At 41.2% G+C, this 14,241-nt stretch overlaps 2 protein-coding genes across 2 annotated transcripts; both read left to right on the top strand.

Moving 5' to 3' along the window:
- The first annotated feature begins 4,528 nt into the window (after positions 1 to 4,528).
- On the top strand, positions 4,529 to 5,524 carry LOC123511798 (probable protein S-acyltransferase 16). Its single transcript, XM_045267814.1, has one exon. It carries the CDS (start codon positions 4,807 to 4,809, stop codon positions 5,515 to 5,517), a length of 711 nt encoding a protein of 236 aa, XP_045123749.1. The 5' UTR covers positions 4,529 to 4,806; the 3' UTR covers positions 5,518 to 5,524.
- A 686-nt stretch (positions 5,525 to 6,210) lies between these two features.
- LOC123511797 lies at positions 6,211 to 12,644 on the top strand. The gene is made up of 3 exons (XM_045267813.1): positions 6,211 to 7,182; positions 9,137 to 9,223; positions 9,773 to 12,644. The coding sequence occupies exons 1-3, from the start codon at positions 6,271 to 6,273 to the stop codon at positions 9,884 to 9,886; spliced, it is 1,113 nt and encodes a 370-aa protein (XP_045123748.1). The 5' UTR covers positions 6,211 to 6,270; the 3' UTR covers positions 9,887 to 12,644.
- Positions 12,645 to 14,241: the final 1,597 nt, after the last annotated feature.

The raw sequence follows: 14,241 nt of genomic DNA, 5'->3' as shown, positions 1-14,241 counted from the left end.
GTACTATATGGAAGGAGTGTGTGTGTGTGTGTGTGTGTGAGGTTCTGTGTGTATTTAGAAGCACTGCATGCATTCTCGTGTCTATACGTGAAATCTCAAATCTGAATAACCAACCGTGAAAGGACGTGACTCAGAATTCAGGAAGCTCTTTTTATCCGTGCAAGAAGATTGTACATGTCGTAGATAAATTAATGGTAGTTTTTTTTATGCCTTAGAATTTAAATATGTTGTAAAAAGCTTGCGATTACTTGAAAGTGAGCTTATCTTTATTTATTTTATTTATTTTTTTTATTTATTTTTTTTTTATCCTTACGCGAAGAGAACTACGCACCGTGAATAGATTCCTGCAGTGTGTCTTCACCTGTATCTCTTTAAACGATAGTGTTACATCGCCGCCCTCTCGTCATCACAGCCTCCAACACCACCGCTGACCAGGAGGCACATAACAAAGGTGAATAGTAACTCACCTGAGAACCTAGACGTGGATCCTCAACAATATCTGATCATCCTACTCGAAGATATAATGTGTTGACTGTGAAATGCGCTGATCAAGCAAAAAAAATAAATAAATAAATAAATAAATAAATAGATAAATAAAAAGAAAAAAGAAAAACGAAGGGAAAACTCTGATATTGGCCAGTTAACACACTCATAGACGCGAATTATCACAAACACTTGATAAATAAAGTTAATTAATTGGTGAAGCAGGGGTTGCGAAAACAGACAAACTCACGATCACTGTATTTTGCCAACCAAGAACACACAGAAAGAAGAACCAGAAGAAACAATTACACAAAATAATTAATTGTCATCGAAATACTGTCACTTATGATGAGTTGGTGGGGATGGTGGTGGTGGTGGTGGGAATGGTAGCGATGGTAGTGGTAGGTTACAGTACGTGAGAGTTTGGTGGTAACGGTGGTGGTGGTGGTGGTGGTGAAAAGGACACAGTAGCAGGTGGCATCTACATATATTCGTAAACGTAAGGTCTGGCTTGTAATTTGCTTCGGTTCTTCCCAGCACAGCCACGCCTAAGCATTGCCACCTGTTGCTACTACTCTCCCTCCCATCCACCCCCCAATCACCTCTAGCAACTCCCCTCCCCATCCACTCACTTTTGTTCAGTAGTCGTAGTAGCAGTAGTAGTAGTAGGAGGAGGAGGAGGAGGAGGAGGAGGAGGAGGAAAGACAAATTTAATATATTACGTTGCTTTTTCCTAATCTCACTAATCATGACAGTTTCATTAATCATGTACTAGTAGTAGTAGTAGTAGTAGTAGTAGTAGTAGTGGTGGTGGTGGAGACAGACGATACATTATGTTGTTTTGTTTAGTCTTTTTTTCCCTACTCTCACTAATCACAAGACACTTTCATCCATTATGCAGCAGGAAACGAGAGAGACACAGACAGACAACCTATTACCTCATTCTTCCCAATCTAACACTAATTCACACGACAATTTAAGCATCACGCGTGTATCAAGACAATCTAACTCATTATACGTCTGCATTTCCTTCACGCACCTGTTATATACGACTGCCTTCCCCTCACACACACACACACACACTGGCCATCTCATACAGGCTACCACGTGACCACAAGGCTGAGAAATAAACCACATCGATTTTGTTATGTGAATCAGTCCTCCCGCGGGTCCAGATTGTCAATACCTGTCATCACTGCTCATTAAGTCCAGGGAATACAACTCTCGCTTTTACTCTTCTACTTTCCCCTGTAACCACGCAGGCAGAGAAATTCCCACAGGTACTCCTCTCCCGAACGTGCCAGGGTGCTTATTTTCTGGCCCTCTTTGTGATAAATGGAAGTTGGGAAGTAGAGCAAAGTAAATATATGGCGTTATGGATTTATTTATTTTGGCGTATGGTTTTATTGGGGTGTAATGAAGAGGAGGTTATCAGTTTGAGTGAAATGGGATGAAAATTCGAAAGTTATCCTCAAAAATCTCTGGAGGAAATCTGGAAAAGCAGAGAGAGAGAGAGAGAGAGAATAAAATAGAATAAATAAACAAAGAAAAGAAGAAAGTAATCCACAAAAAACGTAAATCATAACTAGGAAAATTAATGAAAAAAAATGAAAATAGCACAAAATTGATGTGAAAGCTGGGAGAGTAATGTCAAAACGGGAAAAGAAGAAAAATACACGAAAGTGACGAATATGTATGAAGGGATTTGCTAAATGGACAGTGAGGAAATGTTTGTTTTCAGTGTTTGTTGAAGGTTTGTCTTGCTCTGAATACTAAAGAAGAGAGTGCCTCGACTCACAAAAACCCTTACGTAAAAAGATAAAAGTGAAATTGTGGAAGGATTAATGTTTGATTTGAAATTACAATGAATAAATAAAGAGGCTGAGGAAATAAAGGATCAAACATATAATGGGATTTGAAGGGAGAAGCTAGAAAAGAAAATAGATTTAAGAAGGAAATTCCTAAACACACACACACACACACACACACACACACACACACACACACACACACACTTACAAGATATAAGAGAAAGAGGGGGTCTAATAACAATATATAAAGTAGTTAATGGCATTGAAAAGATAAACAAGCTGGTGACAGAAGAAGCTGGTAGGACAAGAGGACATGCAAAAATGATCAGGGAGAGGCAGTGGGTAAAGGATAGTGGAAAATACGTTTTCCACATAGAACGGTAGCAAAGTGAAGTGCTTTGAATGATGAAGTTGTTGCAGCACATAACGTGCATAGCCATAAAAAATAATACAATACAGTCTGAGAATGCAGTGGTAAAACAGAAACTGAATAAAAAAATAAAATAAATAAAGGAGGAGAGATTTATTCAAGTGCTATACGAATTACACGAAATTATAGAGGAATAATTGTGTCTTGAGAAACTGATCGAAAGTTACAGAATAAAGAAATCCCAGAAAGTTCAAGAGAGAGGATGAATAATAGCATAACCTGAGAATACGTTCATAACCTGTGAAATAAAGGAGAGATTTATCTACATACAAACCCACGAAAATTATAAAGATTCTAAAATAGTATATCCTTTTGAGTGTATGCATACTGTTCAATGAAGGAGTATGAGAGAGGAAAGGAGACAATTAACCCCTTCAGTACTGGGATATATTTCACCTTGAGTTTTGGGTATGATTAGACGATTTTTATATAGCCTACATTAGGAAGGATCAATGAAGGTCAGTAGATTAATGGCCACAATCTTCACTATTATAGTCCCTACATAAGTTTCTGAAGCTGTATAAAATCACCAAATAGTAAGCAGAATGAATATGGAAACGCGTCATATGATACTGAAGAGGTTAATGGCCACAGTCTTCACTATTTTAATTCCCACATAAGTTTCTGAAGTTGTGTTAAATCACCAAATAGTAAACAGAATGAATATAGAAACGCGCGTCATGGTACTGAAGGGGTTAAAGAGAGAACACAACACAACACAACACAGCCAAGAAGTGAAAGTCCATCCTAGTTTTTGCTCCATTACCTCTAATGATTCAAACCTGTCTGCGTCATGATGCGTACAATGTGAGCATATTATCTTCTCTCATCACATTCCCTCCACTTTCTATATAGCCAGCCCCCGTCTACCTCCTTCCAGTCCACCCCTCTCTGTCTCACCCTCTCTATCCACCTCGCCTTCGCCACACCAACCCTCCTTATGGCGCGCTATCGCTATGTCGCAGATACGCGAACTCTGCCTGCTTGTGTAGCGTCGGTGGGCGTTATTAATTTCATTCATTTCATTCATCTACGACGACATTTTTACGAGGGAGTTTGATGACGTTAATCTAATCCCGAGCAATTTAGCAGAGAAACGTGAGATTTCCTTGGCTTATTTTCCCATGAGTAGTAAGAAAGGAAAGAAGGATGGCGGTGATGGTGTGATGGACGAGGTGTGATTGTGAATTCATTTGTATATTGGCAGCAGCAACAGGTGATTGGATGATGTGAAGGATGAGTGGTTGAACAAAAGTCATTAAGCTTTACTCGTCGCTTGGCATGATAAGTGAGATTCTATAATGTGTGAACAGTTGATATTGGAACAGAGAATAGCGACGTAGTGTGTGGGAAGTCTTTGCGTTATTCATATCATATAATACATCGGACGTAACAATAACGTTCTTGGGTAATATGTATTGTTCGACATTTTCATATTATAGTGTAAATAAAATTGTTAGTGTTTAAGATTTTTTTTTTTTTTATGATTCTTGATATATATATATATATATATATATATATATATATATATATATATATATATATATATATATATATATATATATATATATATATAATTTTTTTTTTCCGTCTCCAATAGAAAAAAAAACTCTTATGAACCCCACCCATAGTCACTCACGTCTGGGGAATTTAGATATATTACTGGTGAGATCCAAAAGCATTTCAGACTACGAACATGTATCAGAAGAATGAATGCCACACGACAATCGCAAATAATTGTAATAGATAGCCATTGAGGTTTTTTTGCCCAATACCCGCCCGGCACACCCTCCTCGCATCTTGTCCTCACCTCCAACATCTAACTAACCACTTCCAGCCTCTTCTGGTTGTCACTCCTCGTTTCTCCTTTTTTTATTAGGTCTCTGTAGAAATAAAGGTCCACTACAATACAGTACTTCTCACCTATATCGCTCAGTGCATTCCAGAACAGCGCAACCAACCTTCCTTCTCTGTCCTGTCTTGGCTCGCAGGGAGAACCACATTATAACGCAATCAACAAGCTACAAACTGGCCGATGATGACAAGCAACACGTGGACAACGCCCCACGCTCTCGCATCACCATGTTTACCGACTCAGGTTCTGTGTCTGTGGAAATGTTAAGGCAATACGACACACTCTCCAGCCAGGCCGCGACACGGTGGGAGAACACTGCACGCCCTCCACCGCACCCACTACGGTGCATCATGTGGCTGAACTGGGGCTTCATGCAGTTCCTACCACCAGTGATAGCTATCTTTTTCCTTGTGGATTTACACAAGACTGCGATTCCGCGTATATATAACGAGTCTGCGTTCCCTGTTCAAGTTCTTCTTTGGGTCTCCATGACCGTGACCTCATTCTGTTTCTATGCCTCGAGCTGGATCCCTCCCGGCCGAGTGTCGGAGAGGGAGCAGGGAGGCAGAAGGGCACCCAACACCTGGCGTGCCTGTAAGCTTTGCAGACATGACGTGCCTCCCATCGCTCGCCACTGTCAGGTATGCAGGATGTGTATCTGGGAGCGCGACCACCACTGCTTCTTCATTGGGAACTGTGTGGGCAGGGACAACATCAACGCCTTCAACCTCCTGTGTATTCTGACGGCGGCGTGCGGCTTCCTGTACCTGGCTGTGGTGATGGGAGGGGCGGTGCTGCGCGAAAGGGAGCTGCAGCATGCTGACTGGATTCTTGGCTTCATTTGTCTGAGTCTTCTTTTAGGATGCACCCACATGTACCTCTACGTAAGGAATCGCCGCACACGTATGGTGCAGAGGTTCCCCATATTCTTTGAGTGACGGAACACTCTTTCCATAGCGGTGATCGGTGAGGTCAGGGAAGAGCATCGTAAAATTATCCCTGGGGGAATGTGATTTGCTTCATCGTAAGGAATGTGATGACTATATCCGCGCCTCGGTATCTTGTTGGCCACAGTACTGCCTCAGTGAAAGATCTCGGCGGTGCCGAGAGCCGGACTCAACTGTGCCGGCAGGAACACGAGCGCCACCACCACCACTACCACCAGGTGTTTGAGTCGATGGAGGCCAACAAGGGACACATGAAGGACAGGGACATAAAGAGTGAGCTGAGACGCGCCATCAAGATGCAGGGTCCTCACCAAGACCTAGGGCGGCAGTCTGCCATAGATGTCCCACTAGTGTTCCTGACTGGAACTGCCAAGAAAGCGAAGGAAGCCCTAGCTCCTTCAATCCTTCATCTGTGTTGCCGGCGAGGCAGGAGGGAGAGACCATCGATCGCGCCGTCCTGTGCCAGACCCATCCATGCCTTTCTTGCAACACAGACTCTTCACTCTTCAGCAAATGTATATTATATACGGATCATTTCACTTATATAGAGTAGTACTTCAGTCCACAAGTAGCCATACTCGTCTTGTACGTCTACAGGTATTTATGTCTGAGCCTGAGGCTGCCTGCATTACAGGGTGGGTGTGAGGGCTGCGTCTGTTAGGACTGGAGTTAGGACCGCCGCGATGTTCCTACCGCATGGCCAGGGTATGTAAGTACCATGCATGAATTTCTCTACAAGTGTGGATGAGTCATGGGTTTTCAATAACATTTCATCATCTACAGGTGCAGGCGGGCGTCTTCCTGGTGGTGCTGGTGGCATCAGCCCCGGCGGCAGCATCGTGGATATTCCCTGACCAGAAGCAAGCGGCGCCCAGCAGTAGGGACACGGAGGGTGTGAGCGCAGACCTCAACCTGCTCACCCTTGTGTCAGGCCAGTCACCGCCTGCAGCAGCACATGATGGCCTCGCGCTGCTCCGCCACCTGCTGCACGCCAAGAACAACAACAACAAGGTGCCGCGGAGCCTGGACGCTCACACGCCCTCGCTCAGCCCTCCCTCGGGTGTCACCGTCCACCACGGTAGTCTGCTCCCCCTGCAGTTCAAGCCCTCGCCGAGTTCTCAGAGTTGCTGCACTGGGTCAGGTTTCAAGCCCAGCACGTATCTGCTCTCCCCAGCTAACGGCCTTGGGGGTGCGGCGCCATACAAGCACGCCATAACCACCACAACCACACACAAGCCCTTACATACAATCAACGCCATCAATATCTACAGACCAGTTTTCAATTCTATCATCACAACTCAAAAGCCAGAATATATTTATGTGGATGACTTAACTCAGCCTCCTCTCTCCTATTCCACTACAGCTGCACCCCAAGCTTACAACTCCTTCGTTAACCTCATCACAACTAGCACGCCAACGCACAACAGTAACTACGTCACTACTAACCCTCCTTACAAACCAACCACCACCACCACCACCACCACCACCTTCAAACCCCCAAGTAGTCACAACCAGATATCCTATGAGTTACCTGACAAATACAAGCCAACCAGCACCGTGCACAGACAGATCAGCACCAGCATCCAGCAAAACTTACCTCACCGCGACCACCACAACCACCATCACGCCGCCAGCACCTCCAAGCCTCAGAGACAGGTAACTCTTTAGATACGTGTATTAATTCTATCACAGCATGAGATTCGTATTCAGAAATGCTTTGCTCTCTCTCCCCATGACTATTTTCCAAGGCCACATAGATTATTAACCGGGTTTCCAAGGGTGTTTCTCATGTCAGTAATGTAGAGCTAGTGTTAATCTATCACTGGAATCACTAAAACATCCTTAACCCCTTAAGTATACCATGACGCGTTTCTATATTCATTCTGCTTACTATTTGGTGATTGTATACAGCTTCAAAAACTTATGTGAGATATTAAGATAGAGAAGACTCTGGTCATTAATCTTCTCACCTCCATAGACCCTTCGTAACGTCAATAAAATGGTCTAATCGTATACAAATCTCAAGGTAAAAATGTGTCCCAGTATTGAAGAGGTTAAAATGTCGTCTTTATCTCAACTAGAAACTTTTTTTTTTTAATATTCGAGTTTCTGGGAGAGTAAGGTCCCAAGAATAATGTATCAAATCTTTATAAACAACCACAAAAGAGAAGAGGGGATGAAAAGTAATGGATCTTGTATTTTTCTTTTTCTTTTTATGTCTTTATCTTTTTTTTTTTTTTTTTATTTTATTTTTTTTTTTTTTCGCATACCGTTTGGAGGTGGGCGTAGTATAATAAATGTTTTAGAGTAGCGAGTGACGGAAGAAAAATGAGCCAAATAGCAGTGAAAGGATTACTCGAGGCCATGACATTCGATTCAGGTTAGACGTCTTTGGTTAATGGAAGTAGTTGCTAAAAGGAAGGTTCATTACTATCTATATTCATTTGTTTATTTGGTTATTTATTAATATCTATTTTATTTATTTATTTTGCTTGTGGAATTAGCAAACGTGTACACCTGTTAATTAGTGTGATAGGAAATGTGTGTTAAAAAAGGAAGGCGCATTTTATTCATTAGTTCATTTGTTTTCACTGAAGCAATTAACGGAAGTGTATCTGTTAATTAATGTGATGGAGAATTTGAGTTAAGAGAGAGATGCATTTTATTTGTTTTGTTTATTCATTATGGCAATTAACTAACGCACGTGCACTGTTAATAATTCATGTAACAGGAAATTTGTGTTTAAAAGGGCGGTGCGTTTAACTCTTTCATTTATTCTATTTTATTCTGCTTTTTTGAGACAACAAGGTAATTAATTAACGCGTATCTGTTGTTTAAAGTCACTAGACGTCAGTGTTGAAATGAATCGTTATTTACTTTTTTCTTTTTATTTTGATAACTAACTGATAATTTTCTGATATCGTTAAGGTATGTATGTAGCAACGAAATACAAACGCGTATTGTTGTAGGCTACAGTGTAATCTTATCTTTTCTGCTTCGAACAGGTTGCGGTGGAAGTTAGTTAGGTTTTCAAGGACTCTTTTGTGATTTTAATGATAGTCTGACAAAAACACCACATTATCAACAGAAACCGTTAACGAGAAGCCTTGTAATCATCTTTGTGGCCTTTGGAAATAGTTGTCGTGATATCAAAACGTTTCAAAATGCTAGTACTTGTTGGAGATAAAAGTATATTTCTCAGCAACCTTTAACCCTTTCTGTAATGGGACGCATTTTTACCATATTTTTTTTGGATGTGATTAGACGATTTTATTTACATTAGGAAGGGTCTATGAAGGTCAGAAGATTAATGGCCAGAGTTTTCACTATTCTAATCCTAACATAAGCTGAAGCTGTATAAAATTGCTAAATAGTAAGCTGAATGAATATGAAAACGCGCCAAAGCATTGAACGGGTTAATAGCAGACTATATAGTGAAGTGTATTTTCACGATTGTAGTAATAGTTTAACTAATATACTACAACATCAATGAAAAAAATAGATAAGGAGACCCAAACTTAATAATCTCCGTAACGTTTTGTCTTCATGTGAGCGTTTCTAAAATGAGCTGAGGCTGGAAACAAAAAGTGTGTTTCCTGTGTTTCCCCAGAGCCGTGGTTATCGGTACGGATATGAGGTGAACTCCCAGCACCACGGCACTTCCTTCGGCCACCACGAACGCAGCGACGGGAACACGGTGAGGCACGATTCCCACTCTACTCAAGGCACTACTTCCACCTTAAACCTGCCGGTCACTGTTCCCTTTCTCCTCAAAACACTATTCCAGTCTCCTCGAACCTTATACCTGCGTGTCAATGTTCCCACTCTCCTCAAAGCACTATTTCCACTCTCCTTGAACCTTAAACCTGCTTGTTGCTATTCCCACTCTCTTCAAAGCATGCTATTCCCACCTAAAACCTTCAAGTCACTCTTCCCGCTCTCCTCAAGGCACTATTCCCACTTTCCTTTCCTTAACAACTTTCAAGACAATATTTGTACTCTCTTTGAACCTTAAAAGAAAGAGAAAAAGAAGAAAAAGAAAGAAAAGCTGCATTAAAAGAAAGTGCATTAAACTGTAGTGTATTTATCTACTTATTCATTCATTTACTTATTCATCTTTTTTTCTATACTATTAAGATCGTTTGCGAAATGTTTGCTCTGATCACTCATGTCAAAATGCTGCACAAGAGGAAGACCCACAAACCCACCCACCCACCCACCCACCCAGTAGTTCTTCCCTTCTCAGGTGCAAGGGGAGTACCGCGTGCAGCTGCCTGACGGTCGCCTGCAGGTGGTGACGTACACTGCGGATGGCGAGCGAGGCTTCCGGTCAGTGGTGCGGTACGAGCAAGGAAGATAAAGTGTTCCCAGAGAGAGGTCAACTTATCTGTTTACCTGCGACACAAGGATCCCCCACAGAGAGTATTCCAGAGGTGCAATTATAACCTATTTACTTTGGGGATGCAGTATTCTTGAGGTATCTCTTTGTTTATCATGCGAAGATCCCCCATTAAGAATATTCCCGAGGTAAGGCACAATAGTTTACTCAGTTTGGGTACGAGGATCACTCATGAAGGCCGAGGTACAATAATGTGTTTACTGTTGGGTAAGAAGAATATCCTATACCCTCTGGCACACCACTATGGCATGGGATTAACTCTCGAGGTCAGACGAGAGGGAAAATCTTATATGCCATAATCCATTTTAAGAAGCAACTTATTTACACTCCCATTGACTTCATACAGATTATTATGCTTGCTTTTGTTGTTCCGTGACCCGTGTTCCTCTGTTTATATGAAGTGTTTCTATATATTTGTATTTTCATCTCATATATCACAGGTAAGTACTCATTTTTTGTGTCAAATGAAGAGATTGCAAATTGGGTTTTCATTTGCATTTATGGATGGGCGACGAAAGTACAACATCGTGACCACTGCGCCCCAACACAACCGGACAGGCACTTGTCTCGATCGTTTCCTTCAGAAGTACAGTATCATTTTGTGCTCACGTCTATTGTTTTCCTTATTAATATACCGATCTTCTGCGTCAATTATCTTATACAAAACTCTTACATTTTTCATTATTTTCTCAGCTCTTATATTCTGAAAACTAGCGAACTAATACAGCATAGATCGGAGGTACTGAAAGAAATAAAGCTAAAAGGTTACGATATAACCTTATTTTTTCCTCATCTCTTGTGTCAGTGATCTTACAAAACACTCTTACATCTAACTATATTTTCTGATTTCCCCAGTTCTTATGTTCCTAAAACTAGTGAACTAATACAACAAAGATCGGAGGTACTGAAAGAAAAAGCTAAAAGTTTGAAATATAACCCCATTTTTCTCATCTCTTTTGTCAGTAATCTTACAAAAAACTCTTACATCTAACTATATTTTCTGATTTTTTTTTCTCAGCTCTTATATTCTTAAAACTAGTGAACTAATATAAAATAGATCGGAGGTACTGAAAGAAAAAGCTAAATGTTTGTGATATAACCCTGTTTTTCTCCTTATCTCTTGTGTCAGTAATCTTACAAAAAAACTCTTACATCCTCCATTATTTTCCCACGTTCTTATATTCTTAAAACTAACGAACTAATACAACATAGATCGGAGGTTATTGAAAGAAAAAGGCTAAAAGTGGGCGATATAACCCGACTTTTCTCATTAACCAATCTATCGATTTCCTCTGTCAATGATCTTACAAAAGCTCTTACATCTTATCATATTCTCTCACGCTCTAATCACTCTTAAAACTAGATAACTAATACATGGTTGGTAGATCAGAGGTACTAAAAAAAATAATAAAAGGCTGATATGGTTATTTTCTTACGATCTCTGTCAATGATCGTACAAAAGACTTTTGCATCTTACCATATTTTCTCGCGCTCTTATCACTCTTAAAACTAAAGAACCAATAGGCTACATTGTTGGTAGATTGGAGGTAGTACAAGAAGGCTGATATGTTTGTTTTCTTACGATCTCCTCTGTCAATGATCGTACAAAAAACTCTTAGATCTTACCTTATTTTCTCCTTCTCTTATAACTCTTAAAACTAGATATTATATTGTTGGTAGATTGAAGGCAGTAAAAGAAGGCTGATATGGTTATTTTCTTACTATCTTCTTTGTTAATGATCTTACAACAATCTCTTACCTCTTACTATATTTTCTCGCGCTCTTATTTCTCTTAAAACTAGAAAACTTATACATCATTGATAGATCGGAGGTACTAAGAGAAAAAGGCTGATATGGTTATTTTCTTACTTTCTGGCATCCTTCAAACTAGAGAACTAATGGCGTTGGTAGACAAGAAGAAAGAATTTAAAGTTGAAAGAGTGCGATATACATACCCGACTTTTTCCCGCGCCTACTTCAGGAGGTTGGACGGAAGAAGCTCACTTTTCTTCAGGAGTTAACCACTTCAATACTGATACTCATTTTTATCTTGACTTTTGGGTGAGATTAAACGATTTTGTATACATTAGGAAGGGTCTATGGAGGTCAGAAAATTAATGGCTACAGTCTTCACTATCTTAATCTCCCACATAAGTTTCTGAAGTTGTATAAAATCGCTGAATAGTAAGCAGAAGGAATATGAAAACGCGTCGTGGTACTAAAGGGGTTAAAGAGAGCACAAGTGAAGCTGTTAATGAAAGGATGATGTGAGAATATTTATCTGAACTCTCTGTTACGTGTGAGAGGACAGTTCTGGCAGTGTTTGTATAGGTGGGGCGTGGCAAACATTCACGGCATAGTGTTGGTATTGTAAAGAGGTAGTGTGTGTGTGTGTGTGTGTGTGTGTGTGTGTGTGTGTGTGTGTGTGTGTGTGTGTGTTTGCATCTAACTTTATGCATCTTTTTCCCTTCCATTGCACTTTTTACACAAACAACCACCATGCACTTTTTTTACGTTGTCTATAAGTGTTACATATCTGTTAATTTCTTATACCGAACCACTCTTATAGCGGCCAATACTGACAGTGTTCGTGATTTAGTGCAACTGTGATGTTTATGTATTTCCTTGTGTTAAGCATCATTGATATTAGTTAAGTTTCTGTATCAATTATTTTTTATACTGAACTAGTTGTATGATAAGTGAATAAAAGGGATTATCACCCAGACATTTAAATCCTCCACTGACATATGCAATCTTCGTCTAGTCCTGATAGCACTCGTCAACTTCCTTTGTCAACTTCCTTTGAATGAAGACTTATAATATAGAATAAATAGCTAGGTAAATATAATTAGCTTATATCTCTGATGATGATAATGGTGTTTATATAATGTCTCAGATTCAATTCCAACCATAAATAAGTTACACATGCAAAATATACAGTTGCATGATGTTATATTGCACACTATGGTAAAAATGTAAAGATAGCATTCTCAGTATTTGGTTTTTTTATATTTCTTATGGTAATCATTGTCTAGAATACAGTGTTACAGGACAAGATAAGTAGCTTTATTCCTGCAAACAGTATATATTATGCTTAACCTCTTCAGTACCTTGACGCGTTTCCATATTCATTCTGCTTACTATATGATGATTTTATACAGTTTCAGAAACTCATGTGGGGGGATTAAAATAGTGAAGACTGGCCATTAATCTTCTGACCTCCATAGACTCGAATTTTCCTAATATCAATAAAATGATCTGATCGTACACAAATCTCAAGGTAAAAATACGTCCCATTACTGGAGGGCTTAATGCTAGAAAGAAGATAGACTTTACAGCCATGTTTATAATAATGTCTCAGATTTAAGTGTTATCACAAGTAAGTGACACAGTGGTGATGCTAATGTCTCAAAACTAAGTGTAACGTATATATATTATCTATTCTAAGCCTCTCTTATATCTATCAAGTCTCTCTGTAAGTTACCTATCGGCAAAACCAGCGTAATAAGGCGAGAATACACGCGGGTGACTCCGTGGCCATTTAAATACCGCGCCGCCAGCTGGTCCTCGAACGTAACCGGAAATCCAAGATGGCGCCTTTGTTGTGATTGCTCTCACCAGGCGAGCCTTTCTTTGCTTCACGAGCTCAGCGCTGCCCGGGGACACCACTACCGCGCCCTTGAGTCCCCAGCCGCACAGGACACCACCGGGACATCCTACCAGGGGCGCAGGAGGGAGGAAAAGGCGCCACAGAAACCAGGAGGCGAAGGATACTAGGCAACTGGGACCAGGCGAGGGCAAGGCTGTGTTGTGGCGAACTGTGGCGAGCTGTGGTGGTGTGTGGTGGTGGGTGATGGTGGAGGCTGTGGTGGGGTGGAGGGGCCGCCCTGCCCTCCTCAGCTCGGCCGCCCCCGCTACCCTCTGAGAGACCGCACAGGTGAGGGGCTGGGGGACTGGGCAGGGCTGGGCAGGTGAAGGCTACGGGAGGGGCTGGGCAAGGCAAGTTAGGGCTAGACTGAGGGGCTATTTTTGGTTAGGTTAGGTAGTTGAGGGGCTGGGCTGGTTAGGAAAGGGCACAGGTGAGGGGCTGGAGGACTGAGTAGGGCTGGGCAGGTGAAGGCTATGGGAGGGGCTGACCAGGATAGGTTAGGGGTAGACTGAGGGACTATTTTGGGTTAGGTTAGGCAGATTATGGGCTAGGTAAGTTAGTTGAGGGCTGGAAAGGGTGTAAGCAGGATTGGGGTGAGGGGCTGGCCAGGATAGGTGAGGGCTAGACTGAGGGACTGTGTGGGTTTGGTTAGGCAAATTAGGGTCTG

Source organism: Portunus trituberculatus, chromosome 32 (genome assembly GCF_017591435.1).
Source record: "Portunus trituberculatus isolate SZX2019 chromosome 32, ASM1759143v1, whole genome shotgun sequence".
Lineage (NCBI taxonomy): Eukaryota > Metazoa > Arthropoda > Malacostraca > Decapoda > Portunidae > Portunus > Portunus trituberculatus.
The sequence above is the reverse complement of the archived record's forward strand: the minus strand, read 5'-3'. Positions and strand labels throughout refer to the sequence as shown.